Source organism: Tachysurus fulvidraco, chromosome 7, assembly GCF_022655615.1.
Source record: "Tachysurus fulvidraco isolate hzauxx_2018 chromosome 7, HZAU_PFXX_2.0, whole genome shotgun sequence".
Taxonomy (NCBI): Eukaryota; Metazoa; Chordata; class Actinopteri; order Siluriformes; family Bagridae; genus Tachysurus; species Tachysurus fulvidraco.
The window spans coordinates 11303779-11327771 of record NC_062524.1 but is presented as its reverse complement, the minus strand read 5'-3'; the positions used below and the strand labels follow the sequence as shown (position 1 = coordinate 11327771).

General features: G+C 39.9%; 1 protein-coding gene across 7 annotated transcripts in view; it reads right to left on the bottom strand.

Annotated features, from left to right (window-relative positions):
• Positions 1-479: 479 nt before the first annotated feature.
• ash1l (ash1 (absent, small, or homeotic)-like (Drosophila)) overlaps positions 480-23993 on the bottom strand; it is a 40536-nt gene continuing 17022 nt past the window's right edge. For 4 of the 7 annotated variants that reach the window (XM_047816817.1, XM_047816815.1, XM_047816818.1 and 1 more), the window contains 22 exons: positions 22896-23589; positions 22574-22747; positions 22372-22466; positions 21974-22047; positions 21797-21842; positions 21592-21700; positions 20583-20789; positions 16708-16854; positions 12944-13052; positions 9456-9766; positions 9201-9370; positions 8874-9026; positions 8102-8156; positions 7869-8001; positions 7116-7364; positions 6739-6825; positions 6566-6656; positions 6331-6469; positions 5209-5381; positions 4905-5071; positions 3441-3888; positions 480-3258 (listed from right to left, as the gene is read on the bottom strand). In XM_047816817.1, coding sequence (XP_047672773.1) covers positions 3167-3258; positions 3441-3888; positions 4905-5071; positions 5209-5381; positions 6331-6469; positions 6566-6656; positions 6739-6825; positions 7116-7364; positions 7869-8001; positions 8102-8156; positions 8874-9026; positions 9201-9370; positions 9456-9766; positions 12944-13052; positions 16708-16854; positions 20583-20789; positions 21592-21700; positions 21797-21842; positions 21974-22047; positions 22372-22466; positions 22574-22747; positions 22896-23589 — 3923 coding nt within the window. In that variant the 3' untranslated portion in view covers positions 480-3166. The remainder of the gene's footprint in view (positions 3259-3440; positions 3889-4904; positions 5072-5208; positions 5382-6330; positions 6470-6565; positions 6657-6738; positions 6826-7115; positions 7365-7868; positions 8002-8101; positions 8157-8873; positions 9027-9200; positions 9371-9455; positions 9767-12943; positions 13053-16707; positions 16855-20582; positions 20790-21591; positions 21701-21796; positions 21843-21973; positions 22048-22371; positions 22467-22573; positions 22748-22895; positions 23590-23993) is intronic. The other 3 variants (XM_047816819.1, XM_047816820.1, XM_027143879.2) reach the window with 3 other exon arrangements.

Below are 23993 nucleotides of genomic sequence, written 5' to 3'. Positions count from 1 at the left end.
TCCAGTCACTGGGGTCTGTCCTGTTACAGAAGTCTTTTAAGGAAGCAGTTTTAATAAACACATAAGCACAACGCTTAAGCGCAAATAAGGTACTGATGGAAGAAGCAGAAATAATGTTCTGTAGCTACAACAGCCATTTCTCACTAGATGCATAATCAGAAGTTTTAAAAAAAGAATTTATTTATTAGAAAATAAGAATTCCTTATTTTTTTTAATTACTCGCATACGCTGTTTCTCTTCTTCTTATGCTAGTAACTAACATTTTAGGTACTGCTGCTGTGACAGTGTATATCACAATCCTAACTCCATCATAACTCAAAATCACCACCTTACTTATTATTTGACTAACAAACGAGGCGCTAAATCATGACACTGCATTCGTCATCGAACCGATCCCTCTTTTCATTCCATTCTTTGTTTTTCTCTCACATATCGACACACCATTGTTCGAAATAACGGTCCACAATGTATAAGCTCTATGCAATAGTTAAAACTCACTTTATTGGCAGATGTATTAATTGACTATCCATACAATTAAAATATGCTTTGACTGTATACCTTGAGTATCAATAGTTATGACCTAGTAAAGAATTATCACTTGGCTAAATGTAAGAGCAACAGGCAGGTATATTCACAACAATGTAGTGCTTTTTATTAAAAAACAAACAAACAAAAACAAACAAAAAATAATAAAAACAAATAGAATATAAAACAAAAAAGTAAAAACCAACAGCATTTTCATGACTTTAGAATCATAATTACAAACTTTTAACCAGAGTGGAAAAAGTTGCGACAAACTGTACACAACACAAAATGTCTGTCAGTCTGTCCATATACAATGCTTGCATGTTATTTTTGTGATTGTCTAAAATAACTAAACAAATCACACAAAAACACACAAATACAAGAAATACGAGCATCAGAATTATGACCTTTATCACAAAAAAGAAAAGAAAAAAAAAAAGAAAGAAAAAAAGGAGCTGTTTATTTTCCCCCCCAAATCTTGATGGGGGAAAAGAAAAAGATTAAGAACATGATAGTCAGCTGATAGATTATTTTTTTTTTTTTTTTTTTTTTTTTTAAGTTTTGTTTCTGCCATTTTCCAAAATAGCATTTTTATGTTGGTTTGTTTTTTTAGTGTTCAACACTTTGCAGCAAAAGTAAGAGGAGTACTTTTTCCCTCCCCTTTAAAAAGTAATAATAATTATAATAGCATTAAAATTAATAATTACAATGACAGTTGTCAGGTCTGGGGTCAGCGAGTCCGTTTCACCTGCCTCCTATGTCGTCAAAAAAATTTGGATAAGTTGCTTCTCTTTCCTCCGTTGTTGGGTTTTAACGTTCGGCCCACATCCTCCTCAAGCCCCGAAGCTTAAATGAACAAATATGCCAATAAAAACGCAGTAATAATAATAATAATAATTAATAATAATTAATAATAATACATATAGGGTTGAGTCCTGTACAATACAATACACAAAAAAAAATCCATTATCAAGATATTGCTTTTTGGAGATGTCTCTCACATATTCCCGTCTGCATATATATACATAGCTTGGCACATCATATACATCTTCCTACTCTCTTGTCAGTTATCCCACCCACCCCTTCTCTTTCTGTCGTTTCTGTCAGTTTATCTAAAACAACCCACATTTGCTTGGGGCCCAAATGATAAAATAGATAAAGAAAAGAAAAACAAGGAAGAAAAAAAAAGACAAAAAAAAACCCAAAACAAAACAAAAAAAAAGTAATAGTCTTTTTCCAATCTAAAAACCCAAGATAGGATAAAAACAAACCAGACAATGAACACCAGAAGCCCCTCCTGTCTCCCAACCAATTCTCACTTGATGTGTTAATTTGTCCATTATATCAATTGCCAATCAAAAGCTATTTTAATTTTTCCTAAAAGTTATTTTCTCCTGACAGGCTACATACATTCATGGCAGCTTGCACGCACACTCACTCGCACATGCTGACGTTCCCTCACTCATGCACACACTCACACGCTGATGCACCCTCACTCACTCGCACACGCTGACACGCCCTCACTCACTCGCACGCTCTTGCACACACTCTCTCACTTGCACACGCTCTCTCACTCACATTCGCGCACACGCTCTCACACGTGGTTAAACATCTTGTTGAGCCGGTACATCGAACACTCAAAAACAGGGCAAACTACTTCACAGACAAAAATCTCAGAGCTTTTCTTTTTCTTTAAAAAAAAAACCCCAAATACCCACAATATAGCAAGCTCCCCCTGCCTCCTTGCCCCAACATGACAATATTCCAGGTTTACAAAATAAGAAACCCTTCCCATCCATCCTGCCCTTGCCAATGCTAATATAATTACAGTATGACAGAACAACAAACAAACAAAAAACAATAATGTATTTAATTATGTTTTGCGTTTCTTTTTTTTTTTTGCTGCACAGTATCTTTCCAGTACTGTGACGAGTGTTAGTGTACACCTCCGAGAGCGAATGACGTCCGTGTTAGAAAAAAGTGCAGTTAGCTCTTTCTCCGCTTGCTTTCTTCCTCCTCTTCTCTTCTTCTCCTCTCTCAGTCAACAAGGCAGTGTATGTGCGCTACACTGCGCCTCCTATGCTGCGCCTCCTCACACTTCTCAGTAAATATGGGTTTCTATTCACCAAGACGTGCTCTTCTTCTTCTTCTTCTATCCAACTGCATGACCAAACTCCCCCAGTCTGTTCTCAGAGGCCTCATTCTTTCTGTCTGTAGTACCACCTTGAGAAAAAAAAACATTGACCTCTGTTGTCATAGAAACGGGAAATCCCGTTACGTGACAGTTCATAAGCGATAGGTTTAAATAGTACGTACTCCTATGTTCATGTGTCATTGCAACATACTTTTTTTCTGTTTAAATGTTTCAAAGTAATAATTCTTGCATTGCTGGCAAAAACAAAAACAAAAAAATAATAAGTCCTCGTGTCCTGTGCACATACACGAAACTCTCTAATTCATTTAGGAAAAATAGAGCAAAATGGAGGACAGATGTTTTGTGTTTTGGAACGGAGAGCCTTCGAGCCTCAAGTGTCTCTCCTTTCTCATACCTTCATCCCTCGTTTGCTGTTCCTGCATATTGTTCTTTGTCTTATCTATTTGATTTTTTTTTGCTGCCTGCTCGTCACCTACAGTGATGACGTTACTTCCGGGTCACAAAGTCGCTCAGCCCGAGCGTGCGTCTGCGCAGGCGGCGGCCGGGGCCCTCCTCCAGAAGATAGGTGACATCTATAACTGCAGGACAGACAAAAGGTGGCATTAACCTATTGAAATAAATTCTGTTCTTCTCCACTCAGTGATGCTGTCTTGCTCATATTTCTGACTGTGCTGCTTTTCATTAAAAGCCTGAAATGAAAGAGATTTTTCCTCCAGGTTTCTCACTTGCTAAAAATAAGAAGCCATGTTTTCTCTCTCACCATTTTTGCTGGGGGTCCGATGCAGGAGGTCTAAGAGGATCTTGTTGAGTCGTTCCCTCTGTGCTTTCCTCCGACCCAAAACGGACAGATGCAGCGGTGAATGCGAGAGCGAGGACACCTCAGCTCCTCCTTTCTCCACGGAACTTTCCTCAACCTCCCTCCTCTCTTCCTCCTCTCCTAACTCTTCATCCTCCTCCTCGTCTTCATCTTCGCCAGCCCTCCTCTGCTCCTGTGGTGGCCCTAGAATGGACAGTGTAGTGGAAGACTCCTCATGGTTACAGACTGCATGCCCTCCTACTCCTCCTTCTGGATCTCTTGTGAAGGACAGCTGGTCACATGACCCTCCAGGGGCTGGCTCTTCGTCACAAGCCACGCCCCCTTTGGAACGATCGTTCTTCCAGGCCGAACGACCGCCATTCCTCTTGTAGCTATCAGGAACATGGTGAGGCTGAGAGGGGAGAAATAAAGTCAGAGAAAGAGAAAATACAGAATGAGAGAGATGAATAATATGCATATTTATATTATATTATATATATTTATATGTTATGCTCTTGCTCATTTGACAGAGGACAAAAACAAAAAAGGAAGAGAATGCGAGAAAGTTTCTGATATTTAGTCAAGGTTTACACTGAATTTGGAGAAGGTTTCAGTACCATGTCATAATTAAAGCAAGACCAGAGTGTTTTTCTCAGTTAGGATAATTACCAAACATGACATTTTTCCTCATCTTCTACTATGTGTAATCAGTTTGTTAATGGCAGACACCCACCACTGACAGATGTAAAATTTCCTGTGACACATAAGCACTGCCACAGAGCATTTAAACGCATTTACATTTTCATCTAAAAATTGGGAATTGAAATTTGGTGATGGTTGTGACAAACAAAACCAAAGATCCAACTCAAAATTTCATAGTGAGTTCAAGAAACAACAGAACAATGCAGATATTGTACTACTCATCTCAGCACAGTATGGGACTACAATAGTTATATAAAATAAAAGTTATCTAATTAAACATGTTCCTTTCCTGTAAAAACACCGCAATATTATTTCATGATGAAGATCATGTGTTAATTCAGTGGAATATTTATTGGGATCGTCTCATACAATGTAAGTAATAATGGACCGCAGGAGTCACATTGAGTAAATCAGTTACATTTACAGCATTTAGCAGATGCCCTTATCCAGAGCGACTTACATTTTATTTTTTATACGACTGAGCAATTGAAGGTTAAGGGCCTTGCTCAGGGACCCAGCAGTAGCAGCTTGGTGGACGTGGGAATCGAACACACAACCATCCGATTGGTAGCCCAACACCTTAACCACTAAGCGACCACATGCTGCTTTAGACCAGGCAGTAAGTTGCACATACATGTTCAAAGATCCTGTTTAATATTTAAGCTGTAAACACTACACCGGACATCAGGACACATACTTCAACCAAGTATGAGGAGAGAAACTTACTGAGAAATCCCTTTTGGGTGCAAGTCTCTTGGGAAAGTGGTTGAAGGCGTAGGACTTGGTGCACACTGGGTAACGGTTGCGGTGGATTTTGTAAAAAAGGTGCGCAGATTTGTCCAACCGGTAGTCGCAGATGTACACGTCCTGCTCCTTCACACCTTTGGGTCGACCTGCCACCAAGAATGAGGAGAGAGAGAGAGAGCTTGACTATGTGTAGGTCAGAGTGCATATGAATAAGTGTGAGAAAGGACCTCCACTGTGCTTAAGATGTCCTGAGGTGTGTTTTAGCACAGGAAGCATGCCTCACCCTTGCAGTATGTGTAAAGGTCCAGGACGCAGCACGTTCCCACCACTGCTTCCAGAGGGATGATCTCATAGAGCGGCACTCGAAACAGCTCGTTGTGGTAGAAGCGGCGCGAGGGCGAGTGGTGGGTCTCGTGAGGTCGGAAATAGTGATGACCAAAAGCAAACCGCTCTCCCCTAACGGAAAAACAGACCTGGTTAAAACTCTGAATTCACAAAGAAACATGAGATCAGTGACACTATTTTTGTATTAGGGTGACGTTATGTCAGGAGGCTGTGCGTGGACACTCAACAAGGTCAAGTATTTAAACTTGCATGTAACGTGAGTAAGTTCTCTAGGAGTCGCTGTCACATGAAGCACACCTGAATTTACAGAATGACAAAACGAAAGAGTAAAATCTCATGACCGTAGTTTTCTGTAAAGAAATCCATAATACAGTATATTTTACACAACATTTTATATCAGTATCTGTCAAAATCTGGCTTAAGGTATTTACACAAAAGAAGGAAATGAGGGAAATTTGTATGTATGCTCAAAGAGCACTGTTAGAAACAGCATCACTTCTTCATGGCACTGATTCCCAAATAATGGACGAATCCCTTGGAGATTCTACAAAAGAAAAGGTGCACGCTTTCCTTTGTTATGATGTGATTCGAATCCGATGACTGGGAAGGCCAAGACTTTTGCTTTCACATGGCGCATCATTATGTGAGAAGTCATTAGAAGACAAGCCTGGGCCATGGATTTGGACTAAAATGGCCTGTGCCACAGCAGCCTCAGCTTTCTGTTCTTCATCCTGACATTGTCTTCTGCTTCTTGCAGAACATCCACCTCAAGGATGTCCATTCCATGCTTTTCTGCTCACCACAATTGTACCACAGTGGTTAACCAAGTTACTGAGCCTTTCTGTCAGCTCAAACCAGTCTGGACTTTCTTTGTTGACCTCTTTCATCTGAGATCGCCTTAAGTTTCATTCTTTAATGGACCATTCTGAGCAAACCACATAAACCTTCTCCAAAAATGCAGCCTGCCTCCACATTCTCATTGTGAATAGGACATCACTTCCATGTTGTTTGTTGAAATATACTGCATTAAAAATGATCAGAACATGATAAAAGAGCTCACTTTTCATTTTTCCAAAGTTTCTCAATGCGGAAGATATCCAGTTTGTCTCTGTTGACATGGGACAAGAGGCGATACGACTGGCGCAGCGGCTGGCCCTCCGGAGTACGCCTGCTGTCTCTCATTAGGTACACACAGTCGCCTGAAAACACACAATATATAGTAAAATATCAGGCTATAGCTTCAGCTAGTTATACAAACATGAGGAATATCCACATTATTCACAACACACACACACCCTGGTGTAGCAGCAGCTCATCCCGAAGAAGGCAGATATAGTAGATGGAACCGGACTGTGCGTAACTGGGCTGGGGCACCATTGGGACCTCCTATTGATTAAAAAAAAAAACGCAAGAAGTCAGTGTAAATCATGCAGCGGTATTTATTTATTTTATTTTAAAGGTAACATACTCTGTCCACTGGGCGAGGGTCACACTGCTCACAAAGATAATGCTCTACCTCAGCCTCCAAACGCATGCAGTCACAGTGCTGCCAGACCTGAAGTGTGTGTGGGTGGGTGGGTAAGGAGGAGAGAGAGACAGAGAGAAGACAGAGAGAGGAGAGAGAGGGAGACAGAGGAGAGGGAGACAGAGAGAGAGACAGAGAGAGAGAGGAGGGGAGGAAGAGAGAGAGGGAGAGAGAGAGACGGAGGAGAGAGGGAGAGAGTTAGACAGAGATAAATTTCACATTTATATTCCTTCATAATTCCTTCCTTTGTAATGTATGTAAGTGAGACATGGCAGTTACCATCATCTCGCCCTGAATGAATAAAAGCTTGCTGTATGTACCATGCATTTCTCGCACTGGATCATCAGCCCCTCGTCCTTGTACATGCCACAGATGCAGCGGATGATGTCATCATCTTTGTTGACATGATGAGCATGGTCACGGTCCATTGAATCGGAGCTGTCTGCCTCACTAACCGTCTCACCAACGATCTCATCGATCTGCACCGCGGCCTCGTGTCGTGCACCGTAGTACGCCTTACGCAGCCGGCACACGTCCCGGCCCACTGTAGACTTCCGGCCGTAGTATTTCTTTAGAAGACAGAGATGAAGGTGAGGTACGAAGTCTGACAATTATGTCACATGTTACAGAAATACGGTACAAGTGCTTTTCTGAGTGTGCCTTCAGTCAGGAGTTAAAAAGTTGGCAATGCTGTAATTTAAATACTAACTTGAACTTTGCCCTAGAACTGGCTGTGGTATCCAAAAATAAAGGCATCTCAGAAAGGTTAGAAGGTTAGAAACATTCCTCAATCTGGGCACAGCGTCAGTGTTTTTTTTCCCTCCTAAGTTGGACTCTGGCCATTACATTCCACAGCATTCTGCCTTGTTTTTACTTACAACTGAAAAGTCTTGGAACTGGAAGCCAACGAAACCGGGAATTTCAATCTGCACCGTTTACACTGTTACACCATGACATGTAAGAGCTAATAGTCTTAGCTGTTTGTTATCTAGCTTCCTGATGAAGTTTCCTGACGTGATGAGGAATATGTTCAAGCTGTTATATAAGAAGGTGGCTGATGCAGTTAGACTGACCTCTGCATTGCGGAACACCTTGAGCATGTCTGTGTCAAAGGCCTCAACTGTCTTGTAATGTCCAGTGAGGATCTGCTTTTCTATGGTACTGAGGTCCAGAGGATCTGACACCTTCTCATAGTACTGCATGTTCCTGTAAGCGCACACACACACAATGAGCCACTAAACCACTTTCCCAAAATGTTACTCGTTGTTACTAGACTAAGCAGTAAACCTAAACAATGTGGTCTTACCTCTTTTTAGATGGTAAATTAAGCAGGGGAGCTGCAAGAGTTTGGCCCGAGGAATCTGCAGAGACACAGAGTGGGAGAGAGAGAGAGAGAGAGAGAGAGAGAGAGAGAGAGAGAGAGAGAGAGAGAGAGAGAGAGAGAACAAGAGAGAGTGAGTGGGAAAGGGAGAGAGAGCAAGAGAGCAAGAGAGAGAGAGATCAAGAGAGAGAAAGAGAGAGAGAGAGACAGACAGAGAGAGCAAAAGAGAGAGATAGAGAGAAAGAGAGGTTTGTCAGAGTGGGTAAGATAGTATAAACACTAAGGTCACATGCTTTATTTAGGAATCAGACAGATATTAAAATGTTATGCAGATTATCATGAATGACCAATAGTAGACAGGGATTGATGCTGATTGATCCAGAGCTGGACATATACACACACAGCTCATAGAAACTATGTCTATAGAACGTCTCCTAATACTTATAACATTGTCACTTTCAAGAAGTATTGAGGGCATTTACACTCTGTGGCACTGAGAGCCGTGGTTGCCTTTACAAGCAAAGCCTCAGTGAGAACAATTGAGTACAATTCCACATGTTTGTATGTGTGCGTGTAAACACACGCGCACACAGAGCATGTGCTGATGAGCCAAAGACAGATTGCTCGTTAACACTGAGATAACACGTTCGCTGGAGGTGTTGAGAGAGTGTGATATAAAAGAAGCAGGAATTTGTAGGAGTATTTGTGTCTTTTAACTCTTACTGGTGTGTGTTTGTGTACAAGCGCATGTACTGACCCTTGTAGCTGGTGATCATGTCACAGATCTCTTTGAAGATGTGTGCGAGACGAGCCGTGCGGGTCACTTCGGTGTTTTCCTCAGCAGCGGCGAGTCTGCGCGTGCGCACTGAACGAGAGGTCTGTAATGCTGAGAACTGTGTTAGGAACACGTCTGCAACACACACACACACACTATACAATTATACAAATATACAATTATAAAAAAATAAAGCAGGCCATTTTAAGTCACAAACATGTCCACACACTGTCACGCTACTATGTAAAAAATAATACCGTCTGTAATAAACACGGACTGTAGATACGACCCGTGTACACGCGCACACACCTGATTTGATATTGCCATCATCACGAATGACACCTCCCCACCGGGCATACTGCGATAGGCTGCTCTCCTTCTCTCGATCCCTCTCTCCCTCCCTCTTGGACAGCTCACGTTTGTCCCTCATCTTCTCCCAGTTGCGCAGCAGAAATACTCGGTGCTTCAGGACAAAGTTCCTGCGATCAGAAAGACTTCGTGTGAGTATGCTGGGATAAGCAGTCTTATGTATTTGCGTGTAAATGAAAAGACGGCGGCTTCTACCTCTCTCTGTTAGACATTGGCTTCATCAGAAGGTGCTGGAAAAACTTGCTGCCATCGCTGGACTCCTCCTCCTGGGGACAAAAACAGATGCGTGTTATTACAAGGAGTCCAGCGTTGATACGTGAATGTTTGGTTTTAAATCCTCTTACCCGTTTTTTAAGGTGGTGCTTTGATTTGCGCTTCTCCTTCAGCCTCCCAAGCCTTCGTGCTCCGCCTCCGGATCCTCCCGCTTTACCCGGAAGGCCGTTGATTCTTTGACTCTTTCCACCGATGATGCCCCGGCAGCATTCAGAGCCACACTTACACACTTGCTGTACGGGAATAAAGACAACATGACCTCTTTCTAATAATAATAATAATAATGTGAATGATGTGAAGATGAAATATGTGAATTATGAAGAAGACATTAAAGACCAACCTCAGGACTATAAGGTTCTTTATTAAAAAAAATCAGTAAAAATATACGTATAAGGTTCTTTAGTAAAAATCAGAACCTCATATAATTCATCTAAAGCATTCATTTTTAAAGTATTATTCAAAATATTATAGTCCTAACAATATTTTAGATCCACACATTTCATTAATATGAGTGTTAAGACACTGTGTGACCTAGATTTTATATATTTCAGATATATAAAGATATAAAGTCAAATAAATAACATTATTATACATAATCTCTTTAAGGCAAGTGTTCCAGCGTTCAACAAGGGTCCGCGTTCCTCTAGAGATAAATTCTTCCGGGTGTTAATTTACAGTCTAACTCCTGACTGTATATAAACACCATGGTAGTTAACTAGAATTAAATAATCAAGTGGGTTTTGTTTCTACAGTACACACAGTAATTAAATCAGTTCTAGTGTAGAGCAAGCAGGATAAACCTAGTCCTGTAAGCCTTCCTTAAGTAAATACATTCAAGACCCAAATAGATTACAAGCACAACAACTCGTCACAGAGACAGTAAAAACTAGGGATGTACCGATACCACTTTTTCTCTTCCGATCCGATACCAGCGTTTACCGGTATTGGCATCCGATATCTGTTCTTTTGATATTCTTTTCTACCTTTAAAACTAAAGAATGTATACAACTCGCTTAGTTATTAATATTTATTTGTTTCTGGCAAAGAAATACAAAAATGCCCATTACTGGATGAAAAATGAAAACACAAGAAACCTTAAAAAAGTATTAATGCAGAAGCAAACAGTACTTTTAAAAAGTTAGTGGTATAACAATCTAAACCATCTATACTGCAATTATTAAATTATTTTCTGAAGAGAAGTCAATATTTTAAAGTGAATCTTAAATATTAAAACTCTTGAAACACAATGCAAAATGTATTAAACAGTAAACCTTGCACCCAAATGAGCGACATATTTAACGCGCTGAGGTAAATGGAAAGGGCGCCTGCTAAACTTGCTTGTCTGTCGCAGCATATGTGCAACATATTTATTTACATCAATGTAATTTAATATATAAGTGTATTTTTCTTATAAGAAAACTTTTCTTCTAAGTTCAAGCAATAGTATATGATGTTTGCTGTTCATAAATCAACCACCACGGGCATGGGTGTCGGAAGTAAATAAAAAGTGGGCGTGTCCTGTCCCATCCACATATAATGGTTCCAACGCCCATGGATTTCAGGAAGCAGGAGCGTGGCCAATGCTGTAGGTAAACCGCGGAATGTAGTTTAATTAGGGCATTCCTCAAGCAGAATGGATTCGACTGGCGGCGCTAAATAATAAAAATAATAGTAATAAAAAATAAAAAAAAAGACATATGCGCTGAATAGAAACGGTAAAAGTGGGTGGGTCCAATATTATTGGTCCTGTCCCACCCACTTATAATGGTTCCGACGCCCATGATGTATCGGATTTGGATCGGTACCACCGATACCCGATCCAGTCAAAATGCTTGGATCGGCGCCGATACCAATCCAAAATATCGGATCGGTACATCCCTAGAAAAAGCAATAACTTTGTAAACATAAGCAACTGTATATTTTTCTGAAATGCTCACTGGGTCAGACTGCAACCTTGAGCAGTCCTGAGATAGAAAAGTGATCAGATCGTATCCCCCTGCACAGACTGCCCGAGGCTGAGACGGGTCAGTGCTTCCATAAACATAACTCTTGAGCCACCTTAAGCTGATGTGTAACGCTAAAATTACTGAAATATTGTGCAAAGGTATTTACGTTCACGTTGTAAAAACGAGAGACGCACTATATTAAAAAAAAAACCACGTATAACCTTAACCTCAAGTAGTAACCACTTAAAATTGTCTCAGATAAACCCTAACATACTTTAGACAAAAAGGTTGAAAAACGAATAAAGGAAGAAAGGAATAATTCAACACTTTCAGTTCATAAAATCAGAAGGCTGTGTTGTATAAAGTACTAGAAAGCAATACTTGAGTAAAAGTACAAGTATCGTACTAGAAAAAGACTTTGGTAGAAGTGAAAGTCACCTTTAGAATATTACTCAAGTAAAAGTCTTAAAGTATCTGATATTTACTGTACTTAAGTATCAAAAGTAATTTTCTGATATTTAATGTACTTTGAAGTAAAAGTAAAAAGTAAAATTTTAGTGATTTTCGGTAGGCATAAGAGCAGGGGCGGTTCTAGGTTTCATCTTTAGGGGGTTTAGCCCTCAGTGAGAATTTAAAACAAGAAGAGTTTTATATTATATATGACTACATAGTAAGCCAAAAGTTATAGTATTATTAAATGGCAAAAGTGGACACCAAAATTTTATGCATGATGTAATGATGCCAGTCTTGAATCAAATCAGTTCATGTATGTGTGCATTCAAACAGTGTGTCCAATGAATGCAGTCATAAATAAAAAATATTTACAAAGACCAAATCAATAAATGTTATTTTTATTTAGTATTGAATGGATTGTGTGCATTAATATTTTGTTTGTGCTATCAACTCTGGTAAAAATAATAGTGACATTTCACTGCTTTTGGTTGCCGTATTTGCGGCTTTCAGCCGATTAACGTTATAGATAAACGCCTGTAACTCTGAATGTGCGTTTGCACGCTGCGCATGCCTGTGCTTCTCTGTACAGCGTGCGGAGCTGCGTAATGCAATCTAGGCGCAGTGATTCGCCAAACCTCCCTTATGCAGTCGCACACATTTCTTCTGATTTTATTTTGTAGTAACAAGTAATTCATCTGTAATGCTTAAATATAACGGAGTAAAATATACATTTTATCTAGGAAATGTAGTGGAGTAAAAGTGAAAGTTGACATAAATTTAAATAACAAAGTAAAGTACAGATATGTGAAATTTCTATTTAAGTACAGTAACGAAGTATTTTTACTCCATTACATTACAACACTGTTAGAAGGTAAATGATTGGGTGGCATTTTACTTTCCTCTTTTATTAAATAATAAATCAAAAAACAGATACATATGCATCTGACACACACACACACACACACACACACACACACACACACACACACACACACACACACACACACACACCTGTTCTTCAGTGTTGAAGGAGTGAAAATTGTAGTCGTAAGTGAGCTCTGTCCCACTGTCCATGTCTTTCAGAGCAAACAGTCCAATCCTGTACACCCCATTCACTGACCTGAAAATAAAAGAAGGAACCGTGTATTTAATAAATGTTTTAATATCTGAATGCAACAGGGATACAAGAGAGTAGGCAAAATATTCATTTAATGATCTAATAAATAAAATAACTGGTAGGTCTGCATGTCTAACAATAATATACACTGTGTGTGTATGTGTCTGTGAGTGTGCGCATCCGCTATTGGCTCATGATCACTGAATCCACTATGAATTCGACATCAGAAGGTGCTTGAGGAACGTGTGAGACCATCTGTCAAAAAAATTGAAGATCAAGTGGAGCTGAACCTTGCAACGTGTCGATGACAAAACATACCAGTAAATTCTGCAAAAATTGGCTGAAAAGTAAGAAAATGGAGAATTCTGGTGTGACCAAGTTAAAGTGTGGTGATTTGAAATGGATTGTGCATGAATTCTGAATTGAGAAACTTTCTTCCAGCTGATGTTAGAAACAGAAACGTCTCATTGCGGTTATTTCAGGCCATCCTTAAAAATATTCTTGTTTGCCGTAACCCAACAAACCCTGTCAAATTAGGACCGACTCAATTTTTTATTTATTTTTTTGCTTTAAGTCTGACCGACTTGCCGGTTGTAAATTTGCGTTAAGACCGACCAATTTCTTTTTTTACTCTTCAAACAACTAATACAAAAGCAATAAAATAATAATAATAATAATAATATTTTAGTAAGTATTGTAAATATATAAATTGCCTATTCCTACATACAAACGAAGACTAGGTTCTTTCTTTTAAATAAAAACCCGTGACGTCATCTATGTTTACACTATTGGTTACCGGATGTCACACTATAGTCTGTGCGTTCGCTTCGTCTCATACTCTCATTCACTGCCGGAGTCAGCGGTTCGCGCTTGGTAATGATGGCTGCAGCTGCAGTAAACAAAATGTTCACAGTCACCGTTCAAAGTCATACAGGTTCGGGCACCATAATACATCTAAAAAATTCATTAAAACAGCTCGACACCGCTTTAACTTGGCACGTAGTTCTGGAAAAACTGTGCATCCCAGCATCAAAATAAGGTTTGCAATGATGCGCCCGAAGGCACGGGTTGAAGACCCAGTCAGTGATGTCACAATATGCTAATTTGTTTAAATTCATACCTACATAATCAATCACCAAAATTGTACTTTTTTTTAATATTGAAACTTGAAAAAAATATATAGACCTACTGTACCTACTGACCCCCCCCCCTTATTTTTTTTTTTTTTTTTACTGTTACTGCAAACCAAAATATGTTTTAGGATGGCCTCAGCCGAAGGGTGTACTAACTTTTCCTCAGATCAAATACTCATTGTTGTTGATTTCTTTTGTTTGATAAGTGAAAAAGTGATTTTATTTTCTTGACATTTCTTAAAAAATAGAGCATAATATTTAATGGGGTGTCCTAAATTTTTCACATTACTGTATGAATGTTGTGACGTAACATACAGCTAAGTACGGTGACCCATACTCAGAATTCGTTCTCTGCCTTTAACCCATCCAAAGTGCACACACACAGCAGTGAACACACACCCCCAGAGCAGTGGGAAGCCATTTATGCCGCGGCGCCCGGAGAGCAGTTGGAGGGTTCAATGCCTTGCTCAAGGGCACCTCAGTCGTGGTATTGCCGGCCCGAGACTCGAACCCACAACCTTAGGGTTAGGAGTCAGACTCTCTAACCATTAGGCCATGACTTCACTGACTAATTATTAGGCAGCAAGAGAAAAATCAGTTCTCAAGGTTGATGTGTTGGAAGCAGGAAAAATGGGCAAGTGTAAGGATCAGAATGACTTTGACAAATACCAAATCATGATGTTTCTAAAGAACCGGGACAGTGTGGAGTGTTCCTGGTATGCAGTGTTTAGTATCTACTAAAAGTGGTCCAAAGAAGAACAACCAAAGAACAAACCAGTGACAGGCCCATGTGTGACCAAAGCTTATGTGTTTGGGGAAAGAAGGCTAATCCATCTGATCTGATCCTACACAAGAGGAGCACAAAACGCTGAAAAGGTTAAAGGTGGCTCTTAGTGTAATGTGTCAGGACACACAGTTTGGACAGAGCGCCCATGCTGACCCAAGGTGCCTAAGGTGGTCATGTCAGCATCAGAACTAGAGCATGGTGAAATGGAAGAAGGTGGCATAGTCTTATGAATCACATTTTCTTTTACGTTATGTGGATGGACGGATGCGCGTGCGTCACTTCTCCTGGGGAAGAGATGGCACCAGGATGCACTAAGAGGAAACAATGGCAAGCCGACAGAGACAGAGCGATGCTCTCTGCCATGTTCAGCTTTGAAACCGTGAATCCTAGACACATACCACCTACTTAAACATTGTTACAGACCAAGTCATTTCTCTTCATTGAAATAGTATTCCTTAATGGGATTGGTCTTTTTAAGCAGCCTCTGACACACTGCAAAAGTTCTTCAGGAATAGTTTGAGTTTTATGTTTATATATATATATATATATATATATATATATATATATATATATATATATATATATATATATATATATATATATATATACATACACACACACACACACACACACACACACACACACACACAAACAATATATATATATATATATATATATATATATATATATTTATATATATAAAGAGTTCAAGGTTTTGACGTGGCCTCCAAATTCCTCAGATCCCAAGCTGATCAAGCATCTGTGGGATGTGCAAACAAATCTGAACCATAAAGGCTCCACCCCACATCTTACAGGACTTAAAGAATTGGCTGCTAAAGTCTTGGTGCCAGATACCGGACACCTTCGGAGGTTTTGTTGAATGCATGCCTCAAGGAGTCAGAGCTGTTTTGGCAGCACAAAATGGGACCTACACAATATTAGTCAGGTGGTTTTTAATGTTTTTGCTGATTAGTCTGTGTGTGCATATACGTTCAAGGCTACTGGTAAGATGAAGTTGCTAGAAACTGCTAGAAACTTAGGTTCTTGTACACCAAAGCACTGTAAACCACAGTGGTTTGAAGTCATGGTCACACATGCCTTTGAGTATGTGAGAAAGCATGCATGAATGAAGGAATGTACATTTGTGGGTACGAGTGTCTAGCGAGCAGCACAGCTGCGTCCTCCACCCTCTACTGCTAAACAATTGTTCTTCCATGAAAAGATGGATGACCTACTAGCCCCTAGTCTGGTAGACGTTTTTCACGAGTGTGTGTCCGTGTGCGTGTGTGGTGGAAGGTGGTGTGGAGTCTTAGGGGGTGGGGTATTTGGTACTACGCAGATGTTGGCTCTGTAACTTGGATCTTGAGTATGTCCTGTTCCAGGGGATGTTTATGTTCGGCTAATCATGTCATTTATTATCAACATCTGTGAGCTTCATTTGTAGTAAATGTTTTTGCCGTAATCACTTACACCACACAGTCACTCTGTAACTACAGCTGAAGTAACAGATGCTGTGTAACCAAGACTGGCTGATTTAAAGTATACATTAACTGTCCACTCGAATTTTATGGGACATCATTCCTTGATACTTTTGCTTAAGGGCATGCTGAACGTGCGTGAGGTCGCATCTGAATCATTGTACACTATTAATTCAGACTAATGCGAATTTCCCACATGCAAACCATTGAATTTAAATTTATTTGCCCCGATAGTCACTTGATTTGTTCATGTTTCTTACCATTTCTGCATCTCACAGTTGGGCTCACAGCTGTGGTTGATGAAGCGCGCCTCATTTCCCATGCGGTAGCTGTCAATCACCATACCGCTATCCAGATTTAGACAGTACTGACCGCTGTGTGAGAAATACTGCTCCATCATTCGACTCCTAAGAGAAGAGTGAGTAATACAGTTAAACTTTTAAACAATAAAAATCACTATATGCTGTTTTAATCAAAGAAATTACTCTAACAAGTACTAGAAGGAAAAAAAAGACCAGACACTTCTGCTTTAATGGTTTATCAGCTACCCTGATCTTATAGAGAGCTGGCTGATATAGAAACAGAAACGTCTCATTGCGGTTATTTCAGCCGAAGGGGGAAACGCTAGCTAATAGGGCACACGGTGTACTAACTTTTTCCTCAGATCAAATACTCATTGTTGTTGATTTCTTTTGTTTAACCCTCTGGGGTCTAAGGGTATTTTTGGGCCTGGCGAAGTTGTGTCATTCCCTGACATTTGTGCTTTTTTCAGTGGCTTATGAAGATATAAATGGCCAAAGTCTAATATCACTGTAATCAGCACAAACTGGACTACAATAATATGTGAGCAGCATGTATGTACATGATTGTGTTTTTGAGAAAACAATGTTTATGCATGGTTAGTGAAAAATTAAAGGGCATATGCGAGTAGGCGTCAACTATCATGCATATTAATGTAATTCACACCTGAGAAGACAAAGGCCCACATAATGAGCCGCATAATGGGGCTTTCAGGTAAGTGTGTGACTGAGAGAGGAATTACAAGAAAGAATGTGAAGACAAAATAAATGTGTATATTTTTTGTTTGTAGTTTATTTAGAATATTTAACTAGTGCCAACAGTGCCAGACAAGAGATAAGTACTAAAGAAATCCTAAAATCCACATAAAGTGCATGTGTACAACCTAGTGCAAACAGTGCCAAACAAGAGACCGGGCAAACAGACACTATACTACAAGGCAGATGCTTAAAATAAATAATCAAGTAACAATATGTATACAAGTAACAATATTGTATATGACCAATACAATATGGCTCTGTTAAAACCTTTAATGGAATCTTTTTTAACCTTTAATGGAATCTGTTAAAACTTGGTGCTTCTTATAGCATTGTTTGGGGCGTTGATCTTGTTTGCATAGCCCGCGTCAGGTAATTTCCAGATAATATGAATGGCGCGTACGCGGTAGGTGGGATCACATTAGCGCTAATGAGGAAAACTGTACCTCTCTTTACTTACATACAGATTACACAAAAAGATGATATTTGCTTTCGATTTTAATTATCTCATTTAAAAGTAGACATTTCAGGCTGTCATTAGACATGTATCATGTTCGTGTGATAAGTATTTGCGGAGTTATCAGTTCATGTTTGTAACGTGTTTCAGGAAGATGGTCAAGGAGACAGATGTCTGAATGCACACCCTGGTTATTTTCTTTATTTGCCAAAAACACAGCGTATTGTTTTTATTATGAAGGCACTCAAATAAAAGTAGACACTTCACAGTTTCGACTGATGTATTACATGTATGTGTATGATTATGAATGATGGAGTATTTTAAGCGGATTTCACATTGAAGAGGAAAAAATGCGCCAAAGACGCACCGGCACGCCTTTGGACTCCAGAGGGTTAATAAGTGAAAAATGGGATTTTATTTTGTTGACATTTCTTAAAAAATAGAACTTAATATTTAATGGGGTGTCCTAATTTTTTCACATTACTTTATGAATGTTTATAATGTGTGTGTATATACACATACACCTGTAAAGGGGTGGGATTTATTAAGCAGCAAGAGAAAAATCAGTTCTCAAGGTTGATGTGTTGAAAGCAGGAAAAATGGGCAAGTGTAAGGATCTGAGTGACACAGACCAAATTAAGATGTTTCTAGACAACCGGGACAGAGAATTTCTGGACAGGAGATCTTGTGGAGTGTTCATGGTATGCAGTGTTTAGTATCTACCAAAAGTGGTCCAAAGAAGAACAACCAAAGAGCAACCAGTGACAGGCCCATGTGTGGCAAAAGCTCGTGTGTTTGGGGAAAGAAGGCTAATCCATCTGATCTGATCCTACACAAGAGTTACTGTAGCACAAAACGCTGAAAAAGTTAAAGGTGGCTCTAAGAGTAATGTGTCAAAACAAACTGAGCTTTTCTACAAATGAAGCTCACAGAACACACTATTGGGGCAAACTGATCTTATAGAGAGCTGCACAACTGGCTGGTTTTGCCTGCTTTACAGTCTAAGGATGTAGAACAAGTGTTATGTACAACACCTGTTATTCTTGTGTCTGTTGGCAAGTAAAATTTGCTCAAACCTCGCTCCTTATTTGTTCAGTCAGACCTTGGCTTTTACCTGGGCAAGAGCAAAGATAGGAACCGAGAATTTGTACTTAGAAACAAGTTTTATCTTTTTATTCACAGACCTCATTTACTGTCTGACGACAACAACTTGCGCCCAACAAATCCAGATTAATCCAAGATATACCGTTACTGAGAATAGTGCACTATGTTTAATAATCAAACATTGGACGATGTGACCGTGAATAACCCATGAGAGTAAAACTAGTTATTCATTTACTGCGTATATGCTACACATTCACCCGTATGCTTTATGTTATGTCCCGACTTATGTGGATTTTGCTCCACATTTCGGATGGAAATATTTGCTCAACATACCCCTGTTGGCTCCTGACTTGTCAGCTGCCCTGTAATTTGATGCTGTAACTCGTCAGCAGGAATGCTCTCCATAATACCAGGCTGAACAAAGCTCATAACACACACACTGATTGCAATGGGCCCCCTACAGTGAGGGAGTCTGGTGGCACCGTTATGATGTCAGGACATTTTGCTGGCTTGGTTCAAGACAGTTCTAGAAACTTATGGAATCTACACCAAGGCACATTTAAGCTATTTTTGAAATGTCTGGTGGTCCACCACTATATCAAAACAAAATACTCATGTTGATTTTGCTACCAACTCGAATTTTTGAAAGTTTTAAACCTCGCAACCTACTGCAAAAGGCACACTTTGATTCTCCTAGCTTTCTCCCATAATTTGGTTTTACTAACTCCCGCCCAAGTCTCATCACATGACACCTATCAATTAAGAAGTGTGGGGCAAGCATGTTTCCTCCAAAACATGCCATGCCAGTATATGCATGCAACACTGCTATCTCTAAGGGGCTTTTTACACCTGGTCACTTCATGCGTTTTCTGTGATCAGATAGCTATCTGATGGTAAAAAGACCAGGTCTAAATGCCCTCCGAAAAGTTTTCGAGACGAATATAAATCCGATTGTTCAAACCACTTCAAGAGGAGGTCTGGGACGCATTTCAGATGAAACTGGACAGGTGTAAATGAATGTGGTCGTTCAAGCCACATACGTCAGCACTATACTCCTCCCAAATGGAAGTACGTCACTTGCAAGTGACTCACGAGTCGTGCATCGTGCAGAAACGGAAATGAGGTAAAATACATTTGCATTTTGGGCGGGAGTAGAAAGATCGGATTGATATCCGATTCGCCAAGACGCATTTATGTGGCCTAATGTAAATGGAACAGTTTTAACAAATCAGATAGCTATCGGATCCGAGAAAACACATGAAGTGACCAGGTGTAAAAAGGCCCATATAGATACTGTTCACAAAGTTAGCAAATTTATAACCAAACATTTAAATTGTCAAAAGATCACTACATTTTTCTAAAGCTTACAAATTGAAATTATTAAAATTTCACTTAAATTTCACTTAAACTTTCACTTATTGTTGACATTGATGACCCAAAGAATATCCTATTTGTGAAACATGCATATGTGTGTATTTTAAATAATACTCTTGCACTATGAAGTCAGCATGTGGCTAACCTGAACTCCTGCTCGCTGACCACCTCTCCAAGGTATTCAATGATGAACTGGCCAGCACGTAGTGGCTCTTTAATGCGAATGCCCCAGCCCTTTCCTTCTGTCCTGAAACGCTCCAGACACTGAACCCACTCGTGCCTCTGGATTCGCTGATTATCGCATTGGTCTCCACATGGACAAGTGCTAGAGGAGCACTCAGCAAACATCATCCTGAGAGAGAAGTGGAATAGAGAGTAAAATAAAGAATAAGTCAAGCTGTCTATGGAGGTTTTTTAGATTTTTGTGCGAAACCTTTTGGTTTATTTAAAGGAAGGGATGTGGGTGCATGACACAAAAATTGTTAGAACTGCACTCCATTTTCAAATCGTATTCATTATTTAATTTAAAATCCAATATACGGTCATAGACAGCTGAATAAAACAGACATTTACCAGGTATTTAATTATATATGGCCTGAGATAGGGGTGGGCGGAATGACCAAAAATCTGTTTCACGGAATAAGTTAATTTATTTCACGGTAGCGGTATATATCACGGAATAATAATTTTTCAGGTAAATCAACAAAAGGAACGCGCTTAATATATTAAATACCACTTTAACCCTTTAAAAATAAAGAATAGGCTCTCTCGTCTTAATTTATTAATTTTTCTTTTATTTAGCATTAGTAGTGAACCACGTCCATACCACTGATGTCGCGCCTCGTTTCACAAGTTCCTCCTCCTGCTCAGGATTGGTTTGTGGGATTTCTTTATCAACATGCATGTCTTTCTCCATGTTTTTCTTCTTATCTACACTTATGTGCCGCTCAATCGTTCTCAGATTCAGGCGTGCTACATGTGAGGTTAACCACACCCACTAATTTAAATTTCACGATATGCACGGAATAGAAAAACCTGTAACGGTAGACATTTTATTCCGCGGAAACGGAACATACCGTCCAGCCCTAGCCTGAGAGTACATATAAAGAATAGTACAAATGCTTCAAAATAGAGGCTTGTCAAAGTGCTATTACCTGTTTAGGCATTCATCCATGCAGCCCTTTGCACTGAAGTCCTCAGGAAACCTGCAGTTACAGGTAGTGGCTTCGTAGCCTGACAGTGGCTTTACGTCAACATATACATCTAAGGAAGAAAACATTAAGAAGTTAGTAATAATTCACAAAGCATTAAATGACACCTTGACATGATAGAAAAGCGGGTTCAACTGTAGAAACTTACTGGATCTTATTTTCTTGTAGAGAGGGACATCTGGTCTCTTATGCAGCTGAAATGAATAATATGCTGTTAACAGTCTGAGAGATGATGATGGTGGATATACGAAAATGTGAGTAGAAGATATAATTGTCATAAAAAGTGAGCTGTGTACAATAAAGCAAAGTTGCACATGCAAACTACCTGGTCGTGTTTCCAAAGCCACAAGATGTCATAAGGCAATTGGAAGTCTATGCGCTTCTGTCTCAAGTACTTCCCTGGAGAGAAAAGGAGGAAAGAAGTTAGTTTAGTAACAGACAAGCCGGCAGAGTTGATGCACTGTACCACTCGTTTATCTTTGGATTTTGCATAAAACTGCAGTCTGCAATGCTACTGAATACCTAGCTGATCAATTTATAACCTGAAAGAAAGCAAGTGTGTAACTTACAATCAGCATGAACACTTCAAAAATACATGTCCACACAAATCTTAGCAGTCTATTATTTTACAGATTTACTGTTTTCTGTTTGTTTTACTATCTGTACACAGTAGTAAATAAATCCGGGGCTTCTGAGGGTTAATTTCTTCTCATGTGGACTTACCAACATGAATGGGTGCAGGGAGCAGGCCATACTCATGTTCACCCGGAATATACTCCAACTTTTCTTTTTTTAGCTGTAACAGCTGACCACGAGGACTAATGTTGAGATAGGAAAAAAGAGCCAGAATGGTGGGGTGTTAAAACAATCATCAGGAAAGAAAGTCTTCTGTACCCATTCAGGAAGAATTCTGTGCTAGACATACTCATCTGACTTGTACACATCAGAATAAAGGCCAGCCTTCTGAAATTTTTTCTTGGGTGGCCTAGCAGCTTTTTTCTCCCTTTGGGTCGTCACTGATGTGGGTGGAGCTTGTACCACAGGGGCTGGACCTGTGCGTTCAGGGGAGGAGTGGCCATCAGATTTTCCTTCCACAGCACTAAAAAGTAAATACAATTATGTTAAGTTTACCCAGGAGAATTTGCTTTGGTTGAATATCGTGGTCAAATCACTTTGCCACAAATTTACAAGTTAAGTTAATTGAATGCATGAGCTTAGCTTTACATTAAATAAAAGAAATTGCAGACCTTGGAAAGCTTTGTATCTCCTCATGTGCCATCCATCCTTTCCCTCCTGTCGGATGTCCCTGTGTCACCGGCTCCTCCTCTCTAGCCTCTGGCCTTGCTTCCTCCTCCTCCTCCTCCTCTTCTTCTTCCTCTCTCTCATGCACTGTCTCATCCTCATCCTCTCCATTTTCATCCCTGTCCCTATCCCAGCGCTTCCTCTTTCGGCCCTTTCGTTTTTGCCTCTGTATAACAGACTCGATAGCATCTGTAACAGTGTCTTCCTCCCATTCCTTACTATGCTTCTCTGGTTCAGGCTCTGGTGGTGGAGGTGACATTGGAGGCAATGATGACAACGAGGGTAAAGGATTCTTGCGAGGCCGCCCTGGTCCCCTTTTCTTAACCATGTTATTTCCTGTGCGCGCCTGCCTCTGTAGCTTCTTGGCCCGGAGGATTTTGTTGACATGATGCAAGGTGTTTTTGGGAGGAGGTGGGGCTGAACGTTGGCAAGGACGAGAGGGGGTGGAGTCCAAGCAGCATGCAGGCTGTAAAGAGCGTGCAGATGGACTTCCCCCTGGCTGCTCCATGCCACAGGCAGAGACACAGGAGGACGAGTGGGAGACAGACAGAGGCGTATGGTGATGATGTCGATGGGGAGGAACCTCCGAAAAATCAGGTGTGCTAAACTGACTGTATCGTGTCTGTATACCACAGGCTCCTTTGAAAACAGAAAGCGACGGATGGAATGGGTGGCATTGAGAGGACAAGATCACCATAAAACGATTTTACATCTTACATTTTGGGGAAAAAGCTACAATTTAAGTACAAATAAAATCCACAAAATAACCTGTTTTCAACCAGATCAGGCGAATGCTGGTGTCATATTGTATACTGACTGACAGTGATGACTCCATAGCAATTTAATTAACTTGTCGAAAATGCTAAAAAAAAAAAAAATAATAATAATAAAAATAAAAATAAAAGTGGAGAAATGTATGGATCTTTACATCTCTTGTGCTTCTAAACAAGCTGGAAGTCATAAACAATGTAATTTTGCTGATATGAAAATAAAGAATGAATGTAATTATGTGCACTTATGTTTCTTCCCTTCTTCTAACCATT